The sequence below is a fragment of the Symphodus melops genome, assembly GCF_947650265.1.
Source record: "Symphodus melops genome assembly, chromosome: 1".
Lineage (NCBI taxonomy): Eukaryota > Metazoa > Chordata > Actinopteri > Labriformes > Labridae > Symphodus > Symphodus melops.
In genome coordinates, this window is record NC_136691.1 from 9,456,116 (window position 1) to 9,475,920 (window position 19,805).

A 19,805-nucleotide genomic window follows, 5' to 3' on the forward strand; every position below is an offset into this window, starting at 1 on the left:
TCACCTTGGAAAATTATTCTCAATTCTCCAACTCCGAAAAAACAAATAAAGGATTTTGGAAACCCTAAAAATGTCATTTCCTCAGATTTTCAACAATGACAAATGGCTGTGAAGACAAGCGTAACACAGTTGACAGATGATATTGTTCCTGAATAGATGCATGTTGCATCACAGGCCATTCATTCTGAATGAATATATTCATGCTCTCATATTGATCTGACATCTGCTATATATGTGTTATCTGTCCTGGACTGACCCCGTCTCCCCACAAGAGGGAAAAAAAACCAACCCATGATTGAGTTTTATTATGAGAGCTGATAACACCCACAGTCCCGTCACCTCAGCACATGATAAACTGTGTTGTAAGGAATGATGGCAGTGCACACAACTCCTATATACTGTAGAACTGCAGTTAAAAGAGCAGCGGAGATAAATGACTTTTGAATTATAGTCCCAGAGGAAACAACATAAAATAAACGGACCACACAAAGTCACAAATGTCTGGCATTTGAGGTGATTTAGTTGTTAAAACGTACAGTTTGCAGTCACATTGAAATGAGGCTGTTAAAGTAGCTTTCTGTACGAACTTTTTTTTTTTTTTGTCCAACTCCGTTAACTCGCTCAAAACTCTCTCTCTCTCTCAGCCGCCTTTTTAAGAAAAATAGATTATCTCAGTGCTGTGTTACAATCTTCATGTGTAACTTTTCAAAAGCATGTGTGGGGGGGTTAAATGTTTTAGGAGCGGATCGCACAGGACACCAAACTTTGTCAGGCTGGGTTTTATTCCAGCCTGATGAATCCTCAGAGCTCAGTTTGCGCCTCGGTTAACGTCTGACAGAAAACTTCTCATTAGGAACAGGAACAAGTTGTGCAATGGAGTCAAGGGTGTAGCCAATTAATGTGATGAATAATTGCTGGAATTGAATAGTTAGAGTTGTGTAAAGAGATGAAGCGTTCAACTGGAGACGGATACCCCTGCATGCAATCTAAAATGTACCTCACACTGAATCTCAGACAGAAGAATGCTGTACATGCCAGTTTATTCTTATGTGATGTCATTACAAATGGAGCATGTGGAGACATTTACTTTAGATTTCAGCATTTTGTCTGAAAAATATTTAGCTTTTTGGTAGTTATCAATGTTGAGAGCTCAGAAAAAACCAAAAACCAAGATTATTGTTCCTGACAGTCGAGCCCTGAGGCAGATGGTGTCTGTGGTTGACTCCTCTCAACCTCCACTGGAGATGTGCGTGCTGAAAAGTGAAAAGCCCTTTAAGTGGTTCTTATTCCTCCTCTGGAGGGAGTTGTAGTACAAGCATGTTTGGTGGAGTTTGCCATCGTGACTTCAGGGTCTATAATTTTGGAGCTGGATCCGATCCCTGGAGAGAAACCTGATGAGGCTCACGACAACAGAATATTGCCTAAGCTGGCGTTATTCCCTCATGTTCTGATTGTATGAGAGTCAACAGGGAGCAACCGAGATCTTTGTTACTGAGAAAGTAAGGCACTTTAAGGGTAGAATTTTTTTGGCGAAGCCTGGAGAACATTGCTTTTGTCGCTGATAAAAAGCAGACATGCATCTCTGGAGAGCAGACGCTTTGAGATAGAAACCTCAGGGGCCACAGGACATTGTACCTGCTTTTAAAATCTCTTATTTTCTTCTCATAGCCAGTCGAGTGAAAAAAAGAAAAAGAAAAAAAAAACCGTCCTGGTATTCATCCGTTAGAGGAAAAATTGAGCAGTGGGAGTCCACATCTAATGCTGAATTGGTGCATTGTGCAGACCATCTTCAGGGAGATGAGTGGAGCTGTACGCTGATGACGTTCATCAAAACTTGTAATGGATTCACAGCTGGAGACTGAATATGGAACTCCAGGCGTGTGCATGAGAGTTAGAGCAGTTACGATTGGGGTTAAAAAGAAAAAAAAAAAGTGTGTCCTGCTGGGACGACACTGAGTCAAATCCATTCCAAACCGCATAAAATGAGTAATTTCACTCAAGAATAGCTTAAGGTTTAACTTGTGGTCTAAAATAGCAGCGGCACTCAATGAATTGTGAAGACGGTAACACAAGTAGAGAGCGATATATGAGGAGGAGGTGGGCCGACTGGAGAGAAGAAACGCCCACTGGAGCCATGTGTGAGTGATGGGAGAAGCAATTTAGGACAGCTTTCCTACAGTAAACACTCCAGGAAGTAATAAGCTGTGCGTTGGCTGGTGGTTGTCCGGGGGTGGGGGTGGGGGTGGGGGTGGGGGGTGGGGGGGGGACCTGTTGGAGGGTAGATAGCTCACTCACCTTTTCTGAGCAATAAACTAACTGGGAGGAAAGCAGAAGGAATAAAGCAGAGGAGGATGAAATAGAGGCGCTAAAAAAAAGAGAAGGAGGGAAGAAAAAGGAGTTTTATAATGACTAATAGACGGGATGAAAAATGTATGAGGGGTTGGATGGAGACACGGGTGTGTAGGGGAGCATATACTATATGTGCCAATAAAAACAACTTATCATACACTTAGATGCATCCTCCTCCCTATCTGGTATCCCCCTCACAGAGGATTTCCAAGCCTCGTCTTATTGTGTATGTAAGAAACACCACCGGCTCTGCTTTATTGTTTGGCAGGCGGGCGAGTGTCGAACATTGTTTTGTAAAGAACTCTTTGTTTGTTTGCATGTCCCCCCGGGATCGACTTTTTAAAAACCGAGGAAATAATCTGAGGAAAAAAAAGCAGAAAGGGGAAGGTTTGGTGTACTGCGCTGAGCTACAAAAACCTTTACGTTCTTGCCTGAGCGGTTATGCAAAAATATTCAGCCTGTTTGGATGTTCAAAGGGTAATCATTCACTAAAAGGCCAGTGGGAAAAAAACCCAAAAACAAACATCAGCATGTATAAAAGTATTCTTCTATCTTACACATCCTCCCTGCCACACTTTAGTGAGCATATTGACTCCAAACTGGGATTTGTTTGTTGCTCTCTCCGTGCAGTTGATCTGAGCTGTTTTCACAATTGTCCAGTCCTTCCTCCATATCCTCTGTTCTTCTCCTCTTAAATGATTGTACGGCTTTATTGTGTGCGTCTTCATCAGGATTGCTCAAGAGGTGGTAACTCTAGTGGAAAGATATCGGAATATAATCACTTCATGTAAATATAGCTTGTACTAAACACCAAAGGGTTAAATCTGGAAAAGAATGATCGACTTCTTTACTATCCAGGTTTAGGTAATCCTGCTCTTTGTGCCTTTTAGGAAGTACCAACCCATGATTCAGAATGGAAGAGAGAAGCAGATCAAATCACTGCAGAGAGGACTTCATTCTCATTCTTTCTTTCTTTTTATTCTTTTTTCGGGCTTTTTCTGCCTTTATTTCGAGAGAGAGAAAGTGGATAGATATGGAAATCGAGAGAGAGAGAGAGGGGGGAATGACGTGTGGGAGGGGGCCTCGGGCTGGGGTCGAGCCCCGGCCGCCCGCGTGAGGACTATGTCCCCAGGACTTCATTCTTAAAAGAAAACCTGGCACTGAATAACAAGTCATTAGTATGTAGAAGAATATAAATAAATAATATTTTGTGATATTTCATATGGCTGTGATAGTTTAGGGAGTGGGGTCTTATCTGTCCACTCAGCTGCAGCTTTGTTGTGAGTCCCACCCAGCAGTGCGTCCCTTAGGGAATGGACAGGAAGTGTTTACAGCGTGTAGGCGGTCATACACACACACACACACACACACACACACACACACACACACACCTACAGCCTGTGAAATATGCAGCATCTATCTTCACATCAGTTGGGCTTGTTCTCTGAATGCTGCTTCAGCGGTTGATTACAGTCAAATAGTAATCTTCCATTGGAGTGTGACTAACAGAGAGCCGCGTGGAACATATGGTCATTGATCCAAACAATGTCCAATCAACAAGAGCCGTGTAATCTATGGATTTTTTTTTTTAACTAGAACCAAGCTCTAATTTTCATCCAGACGTCATCTTCAAATCCCAGCTCTGCTATCTGTAAGATCGATGGGGCAGTTATTTGACAGAGCAAGAGGAGCTGTCAGATTATTTCATCTCTGCACGCTGAAAAGCTGAACCCTAACATGGCCAAATGACAGGGGGGGGGCTCCTCTCATCTATTGAGCGACATGAACTCTCGATAAATTGTCAGAGGGACAAAGGGAAAGTAAATTTCACACCAGATAGGAGCTGCAGGTCTCCGACTTCAATAAAAAGCACTTGTTAAAAAAAACAAAAAAACTCAAGAGTGGGTCAGATTTTACAAGGTTAGTGTCCACAGGCTATCTTTGTGTGCTGCTGAATGGACTTTTTGTTTTCCTTCAGTTGCAGCTTGAAGGCAGAGATGATGTTTGAAGTAAAGAGTGAAATGTAGTGTGCAATTAATATTTATGAGGAAAACGAATCAGTAAGAGAGTCAATTTGGTTCAGTTGATCGAGGGGGTATGTTAAAGAGGGAAGTGTAGATTGATGTGGGTGGACATGTGACTTCTCTGGAAAGTACAGTGTGATGATTACCAGGTGGATGTTTGGCTTGTTGTCAGAAACGATAGTGAGCACACCCTTTCCCATCATGCAACCTGTTATTCATCTGTTTGCCCTTATCCCCAAAACTAACAACTCTACTCAAAACAAGCCAAAGTAATCCCGTCATGCTTTTGTAACGAAACGCTTCAATTGCTGCACATCTTGAGGGGTATCCCTATCATAACAGCTGTTCTTTCTACTTAATTCACTCAAGCTTGTACTTCATATTCATTATTTCCCTTCCACCCCTCAGCGTCTCTCATGTCTTTTACTCCAGATCAGCCTACAGATGATGCTTTTTTTCTAGTTCTGTACAGAGAAACCAGAAATGTTCACCTATCATATAACATATGATGTTATACATATAACGTTGTTATACATATTGATACCAGTTGTTGAGGTCCAAATTGTTCATGAAATGCTTCCTGAATCTAGCCCTCACAATAAACCTGGTTTTTGGATCAAAATCATCCCGATCCAGATTAAAAACCCAGATTGGATAAAGTGATCCAATGGGCCACGGTGTCCGCTTCATGAATGAGGAATCTTTGTTTGTGTGGAGACAGCAGAGAATGCAATGTAACTGTACGGTTAAGCTTACAGCATGTCAGTAGATGTCTGTAGTTTAAAAAAAAAAAAAGTTTCGACCAATACTCGAGACCAGATATCTGTTGGATGAGAAATTGTTCGCATAGGATGCTTTCTATTAGAAGTAAGTTTATTTTTTTAGTTTAGTTGTTTAGCACACATTCCAAAAAGAATCAATATGGTGCAAGGAGGGAACGAAGTCAAACGGACTTGTACAGGAGTTCCACCCCTTTCAATAATTACAATCCATTTATATTATAAACATTTGACAAGTAAGGAGATAAAGTACATCATTAGTGATGCATAAAAAAAAGGGAATATAAAGATAAAGACATGGTAAATTCTCTTGCCTCCTCATGAAGATCTTAGTTGTGACATGAGATGCTCCTTTATTTTAAAAACCCAGCTCCACGACTCTACATGACTGTCTTATATGTTGTAGTTCACCCAGTGGTCTCCTACAGCAGGAAACACCAACTTGTCAGAGCACCTCACTAATCGGTGCAGTCACCTAACCTTTTTGAGGTTCCAGTCCTCCCTCCAAACACAGCGGGTGGCGAGCCGTGTGTTAATTGTTCTCCTATCTCGGACGGGTGGTGAAGGCGACAGCAGCTTCGGAAGTGATCACATCACAGGCTTGTTCTCCCTACTGCGCTCTACTGAGAGTACGTGCTGACAGACCACCCACCACGGTCAAGATCTTCATTTCCCAGGAGGAAGAGAGCTTCAAATAGTTGTGGGGAGTGGAGAGAAAGTAGAAGAGATGCCCCAGTGGAGGAAAGCAGAGTTAAAAGGAAAGAAGGAGGGGCAGTAGTCTTTGAAATCCAGCGATGAGCAGGAGGATAAGAACTCAGAGGAGCCTCCGGTTTTATTTTTCCCATCAATTCAGCAAGTTGAATGTTCAGAAATAATTGTTTACCTAGAATTTATTTACTTTTTGCTAAACAATCGATGATAAAGAAAGTAGTTTCCTGTTATGTTGGAGTTTTAGTTTGAGTGTTGAGCTATAAATCTGGAGGCTTGTTCATTGTTATTTAGGGCAGAAAGTCAGGTTTTTTTTTTGTACATCCTATAATCAACCACTTCTTATTATTGTAAGCGGTGGGGTCTGCTCTGCCGACGTGCACAAAAAGCATTCTGAGGAAACATTTGGTATCCCTGTGTTTTTTTCTTGTCAGTATCAGCCTGATTTGAAAACTTTTCAAGAAGCTGATGAAAGACGAAGAAAGGGAGGAAGGAGGGTTAATGTTCGAGTAGAGAAATAAAGTTCAGAAATGAAGCGTGACCAGAGGTGAAACTGCGTCACATTTAGTGTTTCGATCGTATCGAATCACGAGTCACCATGTGATTCTCACCCCTAGTGGCAAGTTCACTTCATATTCATTGAACTCGAGGAGCTGGTGTGGGGAAAAATTCACAGAAATCAAAAGAAGTCTTTTTTTTCTTTCTTTTTCTCCCAGCAAGGATTAGCATCTAGAAGCTCTTTGCTTTTTTATCTCCATCTCCAGGTCAGCTCCCTGTTGTCTTGTCGACACACAAAAAAACCCTACAAAAGACCCACCAGGATCAATAGCTGATTATCGGGAAACAGGCACCCAGCGCTCACAATCAATTTCAATCTCCCGGTGGAGGAGCGTGCATATGAATCCCAGGACGTCCTTTTTCTCTCGTTTATGATGACAAGGATGTGAGTGGTGGTCCGTTATTAGATCCCTGGAATTAGTAATGTGTGACGTGCGTGACCTCTAACCCCGGGGTTCTTCTCTAATGGCAGCTCTGTCACATCCGCAGAGGTCAGCTGTCAATTGAGTGTTGAACAGTGGGTTTCTAATGTGCACATTAACAGTTCACAGATTCAGGGGCATGTTTTATTACTTTAACTTTGCGGTTCATTTTCTCACTTCACTCCACCCCCCCGCTCCTCTTGTTTTATGTCGTGTTATTGAGTTATGTTGATTGTGATCTGGAGTTGTGCGGACACGCAAGCTGAGATTTATACAGAAACCAGATTAGTAATGACTCTGCTAGAGTCATGTGGACAACACTGTGTCAGATGATTATATTTCATCCAGGCAGTATGAACTGAGCTGTAAGACTGTCTGTCAGCTCGTATACATTGTTCATATCAGCAGATTTCATCAACATGCTACCAAGCAGCATATTCCTCTGTGTTGCTTTTCTTTCTGAACAAGTTGTAGCTTCAGCTAATCGACTCTCTGTGATTCACCGAGAAAATAAACGCTTACAAATACTAAGTGTTGGAGTAAAGCTCCCCTTAATGAACTTCAAGTGTGAAGAGCTTCCACCCCAGCACAATTAATTGGATAGAAGTGTGTTTACATTTGATTTCAAAACACCGGAAAGAGCTCTTTCGTCTCTGCTCACCCACTTCAGTTTGTTCCACAGTTTGATGGCTGCGTTGTGCAGCTAAGCGAGCCACAAAGAAGGACCAAAACACCGTCTTAAACGCACGTATATGTACAGTACATCGCCACAGACTCTGGTCCCCTTATCTCCTTCAGGAGGGTGCTGCCTTCCTGACAGGAAGAGTGGCCCGTGATAACCTCAGGCACAGGAGGTGTCTCCATTTGGATGTAGCCAATTTGAGTGGAATTCTGCAGCTGTCTGGATTTTGGTCTCACGCTGTACATCGTAGAGACGCACATTTTAGATGAGGTGGTGATGGCATGAATCTTAAGCGTTCAGACAGGGGATTGGCTAAAGAGATGTCGGATGGGTCTGGGTGTATTTGTGTATCAGCGTTTATGTGGTCGTGTTTGCTCACTCCGCTTTTCATTTGCTGTGTTTGTGATCCCGGCATATTGCTGCCACAACTTTATTTAAACTGCATGGCCTCTGCTTCCTCTTGACATCATCCAAGAGAGAAAACAACTCCTCTGCTTCTGCTTTCTCTCCTTCAAATGTTGCTCTGTGCCTTTTCCACATATTCCCTTTTGGCAGTCTTCTCCTCTATGACTTCTTTAGTAAGACCGATAGCTACATTTTCTTTGAGGATTATCTCCAATATATTTAAGATTACATACTCCTGCTTATGTCTTGGTTTTTTTTTTTTTTTTTGTCAGAATGGTTCTCCATTGTGTAAATTCAGTTCTGTTTGTGGTTGAAATTAAATGTTTCTTGATGTGTGCTTATAGACAAGGATGGAAATGACTAGAAACAGACAAAAGATGAATCTGCTTTTGTAGGTAAATTGGTGAATAGAATCTTGGATTAAAGGCTTTTAATGGCGGAACAATAAAGCTGTTCATAATCAATGTGAGAGTGAAAACTGTTAAAGAATAAGATTTTGATATTCAGTCTGAAGGCCAGTGAGGTCATTCATAACATTAATGATGCAACATATAGATATTCAGAAAGAAAACAGCAATATAACCATGATGGTTTTTGGACTCTGTTGACTTTTACATAATGCTCCCCTTCATTGATTTCTTTACTCTGTGTTATCTTGAATTATAAATCTTTCAGTTTGAAATGTAAGGCCTCAGTCTTGTCCTTTCTTTTTCGCACCTTAATCCTGGAAAGTATAGGTAGATAAAACTCATTTCCTTTCATTTTCTTACTCTCCAACTTTAACTGCTCTCTTCTCTGACTCAAGGCATTCTGAGTGATTATGTGGATCACTTCTCCGTATTCATCAGCAGTGACTCCTTTTCTCTTGAGTCGCTCAACTTTTCTGTTTTCACCTGTGAGGTTGAACACATCACATTCTTACCTCTTTTATGCTTCTCATCCACTGCAGCCCAACGTTATCCCCCACATCGCCTGCCTAAAGCCTCATCTGTGTGTGTTTGCACGTTAAACGTTGAAGTAACAGTCATGATGCTATATGCACAAATATGAAAACACTTGGAGTCCCAAATTTGTCAACATATTTTACCCAAATAATGTAGCTTCCTCTTAGCGTCCCTGCTTTGTTGAATTACTTATGCTTGTCAAATGTGCTAATTCCCACCAGTTAGTTTCACATCTCTCACTAGAAAACTCTGAAATACTGAATATTTGTCGGCATACATCAAAAATGCTGTTTAAGAGCCTCAAGTGTGTAAATATTTTCAATCAGCTAAGCGTACTTCAAAGCCTCGCTCTCATAAATATGCAGCGTTGCATTGTATTTTTTTCTTTTTTTCTCACTTGACAGCCATCTGTCTTCCTGTCTTTGATGCACGCCACATGTTTCCCCTGCTGTTCTAAATACCAGCACACAAACAGTCACACATAAGCTCTTCATACATGAAATGAATTTTGATTTCATAGCTTGCACCTGTTTAACATAACCCCATAGACCACAGGCCCTACCTGAGCTGAGCCTTGAAGGGCTTGCATAAGTGCGAGAATAAGAGTTCTCAGCAGGCTGATTTTATTCAGATTGTTGGTAATTAACATTTTCTTTTTCTTATAAGAGCACGACATTAAAAAAGTACACAACCAATATTAAAATGACAATTCAAAATATTCTTACATGAATGAGAGGAGCTAACCATTTCGAGAACAAAACAAAATACAACAGATCACAACATTAATGCATTAATTGCCAAATGATACCAATACATTAACAAACTTCTACATTTGACATGTACAGTGCATCTGGGTTTGTATAAACCAACCCTTCACTGGACGACATTTTAATATTTTATAGTTTGGTGGTAGTTATAAGAGTTTAAAGAATTATGTATAAATAATATAAAGTCATTGTTCATGGATTGAATAAATAAATACTTCTCTGTACAATATTTATTCCAGCCCTTTCCAACAACTAGCCCCCTCACATTCCCAGTCTTCTATTGCTTTTTTCTTTTTGTTTGTGTTTCAAATAAAACTACCATTTATTTATTAGACCACAAACATGACAGTTATAAAGTTGGAATTAGTACTGTTCCTCGCAAAGCTTTTTTTTTTTTTTTTTTTTTTTTACTTTCCATGACATGCATTTCCTTTTCTTACTTTTTGAATCATCGAGCACTTGAACTGTAACTCCATTCCGACATTCAAACACAGATCCTTATTTCACTACTGAATTCCAGAGGAAATCCTGACTTTTCTCTGCAACCGTCCTTTCTCTACCATGCTCTTTGCCCAGGGCCTCAGGAAGTGGGTGTGTATGTTGAGTTAGTTTAGCGGGTAGAAAGATAGAGAGAGAGGGAGAGAGAGAGGGAGAGAGCAAGAGGTAGCGAGAGGAGGAGGAAAGGGAGGATACTGATCAAAATAATAAACAGCTGGGTGAAAGAATGGGGGGCTAGTGGCCAGAGAGAACCAGATGAAGAAGAGAGAGGGATGTAGACAGCAACCTGGGTGTTTGAGAGAGTCCTCGGGGAACATGAAAAGACATGGAGTAACTTTTTAAGAAGCTGCATCGGAAGAGGATGACTAACATACCAACCTTGTAAAGATGCAAAGAGATCATCGACAAATCTTTGACAGTCAGAGGCCGGTGAGTCCGACTCCTTGCCCAGGAATCAGGAGTCCTGAGGCAGCTCCTTGCGAACACGTGGCTCCAGAAAAAGAAGAAGGCATTCTTTGACTAAGTGGCTTGGCCATGGTTGTGATTAGAAGGGTGTGACAGAGCAGGACCAGAACGGGGGGCGAGAGAGTGAGGCGGACTTTGAGGTGACTGTGTCTCTGTGAGCTGGCTACCTTTTACCCAGGGGAATCAGGGGGCAAACCATGCGCCTCTTTGTGCCGCCGTCACTCCTCTTGAAGTGCGCTGGGTTGGGGAACTGGCAGGGATAGAGTGCTTTTTATCAGGGTAATTGAGAACAAGCCCCGTGGCCCTGCCCTGGGTCGGACTGCCGGACATCGTGTAAACAGCTTCTTTCATGCTCAGAGGGGAAGTGGAGGAAGTTGAAGGAGAAAGCCAGACCTGTCCTCAGCCTGCCCTGCCCCCAAGACATTAACCTCTATCTGTACTTCACAGACCTCCACCCAAGATTTCCCAGATTGCTCTCCAAGATCTCTACTGCCAGCCTTTAGTCGCTACTTTTTCAAACCTACAGGTGCAGCAATCGTCCCTTTAATCCTATCTCTAAAACCATGAATGCAAGGTAGCTGTAGCTTTCCCCACTGCTCGCCTCGGCTGCTTTTTCCAAGAGGATGCTGCCGACATGTGCCAGGATCTGGAGAGCACACACGCCAGCATGGATGCACAAGTGCTGCCAAGGGGTGTGTGAAGTGGGTAAATTGCTGCTTTTGGGAACGCGATTTGGATCTGAGTTTGGAGTCTTTGCTAAAGCCAGGTTTCTTTGTAGTTTGGTTCAAGATTGCCCATACTTTATTGGATTTATAATTGACTTGAGCCCATGGATTTCAGAATCGAATTAGCGTCTAGGGGCGTCAGACAACTTTTCATGGATTCTGATGTTGCCAGTGTTTGTTTGGAAAGGCCATATCGGACTTTCAGCCAAGGACCTGATATCCAGCACGCTTGCTTTTGTTTACATTTCAACTTGGAACTTCAAGCAATGATCAAATAGTAGTTGAGAGACATCATCAATGACTGGATTGTCAGCTGCTTACTTTTGCAGTTGTCCATTCAAAAAGAAAAAAGCTCCATCGTTGTCCAACTTCAGCGGCTGGGATCTGGTGCTGCATTAAAGCCCGTGGATTCCTATCATATACCCTTCAGATGGACTATTCTCCTAAATTAAGCCAATGTTGACTAAATCGTTGGTCGACCATACTTCTTGGATTACAAACAGAAACCCAAAGGCTTCCAACACCAATATTGTCATCTCTTGCCTAAAAACAGATTTTGTATTTATATGCAGAATCTGTCTTTTTAGAAATCATCTGAGCACCGACCTCTCTTTTTCGACCGTAATCACTGGAGGACTTACCAACCTGTGTGGACTCCCTGCTTATCCCCCACCTGTTTAGAATTAGAGGAGATGTAGGCATTTTGGGAAGTGGGAGGAGCCTGTGTCCGAATCCCAATATGATTGGCTTGAACTTCAGCTTGCAGGATCTCCTCGGAAAGTTTGAAAAGGTACATGATAGTATGAATTTCCTTTTTAATTCGTTGAGTTTGGTAGAATCTGTAAATATGACATTAACATCAGCAGACCGCAATCTATTCCGAGAAACTATGACCATACTTGGGTAAGGCATTTCACAACAACATCTCACAGGAGCAAAATGTATATTTGGTCTAGAGCCAGATGGCAGTTGTAATGAGAGATTTGGCTCTGAATCGATGTAAGAGTCAAGCTGACGTACATAACTACAGAATTTTAAGGAGAGTTTGTTCTCGGCTTTTAAATGGTTATTGAATGCAGCCTTTGTATCGACATGAATTCGAACACAGTCATTCCAACCATTCATTCTCAATCTCTCATGTTTGTAGTTGTGAACCTAATTTGGTCCCTTTTATGAAGCCTGAGGAATCATTATTGGACTCATTACATCGGAATAATCTGCGCTGGCTTGTTTTGCTAGTTATTAGTGAGCGCTACCATGAACAGACAGAATGTGTGTAGAACGAGACCCTGAGCCTTCAATTAGACCCAACTTGTCAAAGCAAGGCCTCATAGTAATTGTGGTATTATGGGCTAAACACCAACTTGGTACAGCCCAGCTAGGATCACTGTTCTTTGTTAGGGTTTTTGTAAAACTTCTTATAAACAGCGTTTTTGTGTGCATTTGTTATCAGCCACAACTTCACTTTCTGCATGCTTTTATCCTTTTATTTAGCTTGGAGTAGTATTTTCTAACTTGGGTTTCAATGGAAGACTGTCACTTCGTATCTGTACTCCAACTGGGGCACAGCCTACAAATCTCCATCCCTCATTACAGTGTGCATGAGATCTAGAACCTATTAACCTATGTGCTGCCTCACTACCCACGCACACTCTCTGTGTGTCGGCGTGTGTGTGTGTGGTAACAGGTCAGAGAAGTAGTGGTTGGGTTGAGTCATCAGCTGTCTTTATAGCAGTGTATATGGTGTGCTGTTTTCTTCCACGTTATTAAAGCTAATATAGCTAATATATTGCCCTATCACGCATAAATCTTTCTGTAGAGCTTGTCTTATGCTGTGTGTTTTAGACCGAGAAAAAGAAAGTGATCAGTCACCACTGTTAAGCTCCTCAGGATACACATCGGTATACATAAACTGCTACCTCAAAGTTTTCTTTCATGAGGTGAAATGAAATATAAAAGAATCTTTGTATTTCACTCTACATGCCTCTTTATGCCTCACATACAAAGTGCTTTCTGTAACGTGTGTGTGTGTGTGTGTGTGTGTGTGTGTGTGTGTGTGTGTGTGTGTGTGTGTGTGTGTGTGTGTGTGTGTGTGTGTGTGTGTGTGTGTGTGTGTGTGTGTGTGTGTGTGTGTGTGTGTGTGTGTGTGTGTGTGTGTGTGTGTGTGTGTGTGTGTGGTCTGCTGTGTTCTCTCCAGTGGAAGTAAAAGTGTTAAAGGAAAAAAGAAAAGGGAAGCACTTGGGTAATGACTTGAAACATGGCCAGCTGGCTCAGGGACAGAATGACTCGCTGTCTTTCACTCTTTGTCTCTTTCTGTCTGTGTCTCTCTCTCTCTATCTCTCTCTCTATTTCTCTCCCCCTCTTTCACTTTCTCTTCAGTGACCTTTAGGAGGCATTTGATTTGTGTCAAAAAGCCGGGGGGCGATTATCCTTGCAGATCACAGCAGAGGGATTTGCTTCATCCTTTCGTGAAATGTCTATTGGCACTCTGTAAATTGCACCACTGTCTGTGATAATTGATAGTTTGTTCAGGTGTGAGTGTGTGTGTGTGTGTGTGTGAGTGAGTGAGAGTGTGTGCAGCTTAACTTTAAGTGTATTCTGTAACAGATAAGGTTTTCACAATATCTAGTCGATTGATAAATGTTCCACTTACGGAACTGTACAAACTCTTAACCGTACTTCCTCACATGCGTTCCAGCATTTTAAGGGTACTTGTGCTTAATTTTCCGATTTCTGAAGGCTGAAAACACTCTTTTATTAACTTTTATTGACCTCACATTGTTCATTTATTTTACTGATGAAGGCCCCTCACAAAAACACTGCAGCAGCAGCAGTAATTGCCTTTTCCTAGATAAGCCAGTCTCATTGTAATTATGAAATGGAACTTGCTTGAATACATAATTTCCGACCTGTAAGTGAGAAAAGGCACCATTAAACAACTTGAGGCACAAAAGACAGGTCTCTTTTTTCCCCACACAGTGACTATCAAAAAAGTTGTTATTGCGATTCTGTTGTAGGCCATAGGTCTAAACACTCTTCCCTTATCTGCTCTCATTTTGTCCCATTTGCAAATCTGCCTCTGTGCTGCAGGCGGTGTTACACTCATCCATATGGTGTTGTGAGTCTTCTCTTTATCTGCAGTTCAAATGGGTCTAGTGGAGGGGGAGTCCCAGTAGAGGCTGAGAGAGGAGAAATTGGAGCAGTTTTACACATCTAAAAATAAAACATTTGACAGGATCCACAGCTTGCATCAGCCCCTCTTGTGGTTATACCCTTCCTCACAAACACACATTAACTCTCTCTCTCTCTCAAACACACACACTCTCACACACACACACTAAAAAACTCTTTGAAATGCAGTTGTGTAATAACGCGGCCTTGTTAAGAACTCTCACACACATGCACAAAAAAGGCATGCTTCGTCACAGTTTTTAATGTTTGCCTTTTGAAATAGCACTGCAATATTTGTGTGCATCATACTGTATCCTAGCATAACACACGCACTGCTTTTGTGTGTGCGCGCGTGTGTAGCCTATATACAACCGTATGCAGGCAGACGTGGCTTAGGGACTTCATGCTGGGTGGGGTGGGCATCAGGAGTCAGCAAAAGGGTAAAGTTTAAATCTGTTTAGTGAAACAATCACAAAAGGTAGCTCGAGGACATTCTGTAAAAATACAAAACCTCTCTGCCCTCTGGAAATGTTGTGTGCAGCACGCTGTGAACTCCCTCAAGACAAGTCCCAGTCATCAAATTTGATGTTATTTTTGGTTCATGAATAATCAGCCGTGACAGCCTACAAGACTGTGACGTCCATATATTTGGGTGATTTTTCTCATGAGCGTGCTTAACTGTTGCCCTTGACTGTACATTTTGGTCATCAACTGAAGTTTCCCTTTAGATTTCTGACATTTGGTTTTGTTGTTTCTGTGTATTTGTAGGACATCCAGGCTGAGATCGATGCCCACAATGACATTTACAAGAGCGTGGATGGGAACAAGTCAAAGATGGTTAAGGCTCTGGGCAGCTCAGATGAAGCTGTGTTCCTCCAACAGAGGCTGGATGACATGAACCATCGATGGAGTGACCTAAAAGCGAAGTCAGCCAATATCCGGTTAGTAAACAACAAATCATGTACTCGCAAGTAAAAAAGATTATTTTTTTCCTTTTCCAGCCTTTATGCTCATTCAGCTCTGAATGCAGTGTTTCTGATCTTATGCTGCTTTCAATCTGGATGGGGAAAAAAACCCAACTTGGCAGAATGTCTGGATAATGGCAGAGGTTCAAGTTGCTATCTGCCTCAGTGACTCGCATGCTGCAGAAGTCAGTTTAGTTCTCAAATATTTCACAAGAAAAAGAAACAAATTGGAGAGCTCAAGGATTTAAGTTAGCAAACACTCGAAGTTATTTCTAAAAAGGTCAGATTCTCTGCAGAAATGTCTCCGTCATTAATAAAGAATTAGGCTTTAGTTCAAGGCTGGTATACACTTACCAATATGCTGTGTTCTGCTAATAAAAGCTAATGGGGGGAAAAAAAGTCATATTCTTGATGGAGCATGAGTCTCATGTTTTATATTCATGAGAAAGCACATGTGGCACTCCACATGTTGTACACAATTCACGTGGTCTCCCATGAGCCACACAGATACAGCCTCTCCCTTGTTTCACAAGTCCACCATGGAGAAGAGGGGTGACATACAACTACAAAAACAAAGAACCTGGGGGGCCAACGCAGTGGCACATAAACTTCTTGGGACAGAGACAGTGCAGCGTCAGCCACAACCTTGGCATTAATCAATAAGATTGGCGACGGTTGGGGAGGCAGAGGGTGAAGAAAGTGAAGGTGGAAGTAAAGTTGACAGGGCCAGATGGAGACTTCAAAGAGGAAGGAGGGGAGGATGGATATATGGATGCAACACAACAAAGCCACAGAGGGCAGGAGAAGAGGTGAGACAGACCAAAGAAATGAATTGAAATGTGGTTGGAAAGACTCTCAACTAAAAAGCAGTCTATGTTAAGCAGTGAAAAATAGATGAAAGTGAGTAAAGGTCAGTCCATGCAGGCATAATAGGATGGATATGCGAGAGAAAAATAGACAGTGAGAGATCAGTGTGGGTGTCAGTCGCTGGGTGTGTATTGATTGCTTACAGACAATTATGCCTTAATTGCTGTACATGTGTAATTATGGCTAACACGGCGAGCAGCGATAGGAGGTCTTTGTACGCAGCATTCAGACTCATAACGCTCGGAGGAAAGGGGGAAAACTAAAGTGCTTATCAACACACACGGCTCTCATGCTACCTCCCACACAATTAGCAGCCAACTGTTTTCCAGTTTTCAGTCTGACTGTTAACTCCAGAGAGGGCGGTGACCTCCATCGGTGGTTGGCAGTGAAGGTTTTTGTAGAGCAAAAATCGTTGTTGAATATCATCCTAATTTGTTTTCATTAGCTTTAAACCTTGGATTCCAACATATCGAGGACTGTGAGTGACTTCATTTCTGTTTCTGATTCAACTTTGATAAATAACCCAATCAGCCTCAGAGGACGTTCATAATTTACAGGACCAAAAAAAACCCCAAGGAAATTAAATATTTGATATATAAAAAAAAGAAACAATGCTGATGTTCCTGACAAGCTTTGAAACAAATATGCCCAACCTGTAGGTCATTAAAATGCACAACTATACGATTATGTCATCTCAAGTACATGTAAATTTTTCAAAAGTTTTTAACACATTTTTCTGACATCAAAGTGTTCTGCACTCATCAGATTAACAACATACATGATCCCTGTTGCTCCTGGACTGATGTATTATTTTATGACTCATTATAATCTGTGACTTTATAATCCCGCATAATGCTTTCAGACTGCGAGCTGAAATTCATGAAATGCAATCGAAGTTTGATTGATGTGTGTAATATTGTCAGAGCCCACCTTGAAGCGAGTGCTGAGCGCTGGTCTCGTCTCCTGGGCCTCCTGGAGGAGCTGTGGAGGTGGATCTGCATGAAGGATGAGGAGCTGGCCAAGCAGATGCCCATTGGAGGAGACGTGCCCACCCTGCTGCAGCAGCAAAACCACTGCGCGGTGCGTACTGTCGCCACAGGCAATGTTCCTGCCACGCTGCACAACATTTATCATAGCCTGTCCCTCATTGTTGACTTCAAGTTTCCAAAAGTTCTTCCACTGAAGAGTGTTGTGTGTTTGTCCTGCATATGTTGCCACATTTTGTAGCCATGCTTATACAAGACCGTCAGTCTAGAGTTAAAGTACATGTTTTCAACACAGAGACACATCAAGCTTACATTGTGCTAAATCTTATCGTATCATATTGTGTCGTATTGACGGTGTTGTATCATATCATAGACTATCATATCAGACATATCAGTGCCCTTTCATACCACACCGCACCGTATCTCATCGTAGCATGTCCTACCCTACTGTAACGCACCATATCATATGGCTTCATATCTTAAAATAACCAATAAATGGTAAAGAACCATTTGGTTTATTATGTTGTGAATCAGTATGATACTGCATAGACCTCTTTAACATACTTTTCAGGTGACCGCCATCTCCCGTACTCACTCTATATCTGTAGTTTTCTGCTTCTGAGAGTGTTTTTTTTTTTGTTTTTTTTTTCCCGTTTTATGTTGCTTGTTCTTTGCATCTTACATCTTCAAAGCCCAGCTCCGACAGTCTTTTTGTCCTACAAGATGTCACATTTTACAGAAGCCTCAAAAACACCTAAGCTGGCCCTTTTCTGTTACATCAAATTGAATGGTGAAGAATTGAAACAAGGATTACCTACCACCCCCCTTTGTGTCTTAAGTTACACAACCACTGTCCGCCGTTTTCACTTCTCATACTGTCGTCACAAAGTGTAGGTGCTTCATACAATAACAATGGCTGGCTCTGTCATACGCAAGTGTCCCAGTCAGCCATGACAGCGTGACAGTTAGTTGGCAACTGAAAACCAGGATCCAAATAAAGACGCAGAAAACAGAACTCAGCCTTCCTTCACTTCCAGTTTTCTTCGGGGAAATGTGTTGCTGTGTATTTATATATATCCAGTCTATTTATTTAAAGCTCCTGTCAGGTGTCTCTGACCAATTAATGTGCTTCTCTATGAGCTACAAAAGCAAACAAAGCCATCAACAAGAGGATTCTTTCTATGCAGTTAAACGTTTTGCTACCACGATGGTGTCAGAGCAGGTCCTCTGTTTAATATTTGAATGTAAAACATTTGCTGAACTCTCTTTCATTCTTCACCGATGTGACCAGTGAATGCACGTGATTTACTCTTGAACGTCTAGTTTGATATGGCGTTTTCTATGTTTTTGTATGGACCTTTTTTTTTTTTGTGCTGCTGTCTTGACCCTTGTACAATTGATCTTAATAGGAAGCATTAACAATTAGAAATATACTGTATATACATTGTTACGACCCGGCTCAGGAGGTCACAACAAAGTATGGGAGACCACACAGTTTTTAAGTTACTCAAATCTTTCCAGTATTTATTTAACTCTATGTGAAGTGTTGACCCTGAGTGAGAGACAGAGCCAACTTTAATCCTCAGGCCCAGCCTGCTCAGGTGTATCAGATCACATTAATTGGCTCCACCCATTTCTGCTTGAAGACTACCTGAGAGAGGAGAGATACAAAAAGCACTGACACAGTCAGGGGTCGTCACAACATATAAACATCCAAACATGAAGCTTAGAATGACTTACAGAGTGTATCTTTGTGCAGCACCTGTGTGTTTATTGAGAAGCTGTTGCCAGTATAGGTTCTCCCTTGGTTACTGTATTTAGCTCTGTTGACAGTCGGAACTGAAAGCATGGACAGAGCCTGTGTTTGTAAAGCAGCAGCAGTGTTCTGCAGACAATGACGGTCAGCAGCATGTCAATGTGGATTTAGCAGAACTACTGATTGCTGTCGTCAGGACTAAACCACAGCGAGATGTTTTCTGTGTCATGATAAACACGTGTTGTTGAGGTTGCTCAGTATTAGGCCCAACATGTGTATCAGCTCACACTTACAGAACAAATCACTACTCCACCATCAGTGCTGTTTTTTTTCTCATTCATTCTAAACGTTTTTTCTATATGTCACCTTTATTTTACTCTGTATCATTTATCCAAACAAGCGATCAATACCTTTATTGTGCCGTCCACGACTTTGTCATCACAGCTATTTGTCATCCTGGTTCCACATGATATTATTTATTGTAACCACTGGTTATTGTGATAGTGCATTGGCTTGTAATTGCTTTCAGATAGATGACTCACCCCCCTGGCTACTGTTTACTCTCAGTCTGTTGGCCGACACTGCTGTTGATGCGGCGCCCGTCATCATAATGCCGGTCTCCGCTGCCCTGATCACTGCGCTATTATTTTGTTCCCCCAAAATGCCCTGGAGAGTAAACACATGTGCTTTTCATGTGTGGGCAGAAGATCACAACAACACACTGAGACCAACAG

At 41.8% G+C, this 19,805-nt stretch overlaps 1 protein-coding gene across 9 annotated transcripts in view; it reads left to right on the plus strand.

The window, feature by feature from the left end:
• Positions 1-19,805, plus strand: part of utrn (utrophin) — a gene marked incomplete at its 3' end in the record, with an annotated part of 174,280 nt that overhangs the window by 90,001 nt on the left and 64,474 nt on the right. For all 9 annotated transcript variants that reach the window (XM_079360729.1, XM_079360723.1, XM_079360725.1 and 6 more), the window contains 2 exons: positions 15,266-15,438; positions 17,253-17,409. In XM_079360729.1, coding sequence (XP_079216855.1) covers positions 15,266-15,438; positions 17,253-17,409 — 330 coding nt within the window. The remainder of the gene's footprint in view (positions 1-15,265; positions 15,439-17,252; positions 17,410-19,805) is intronic.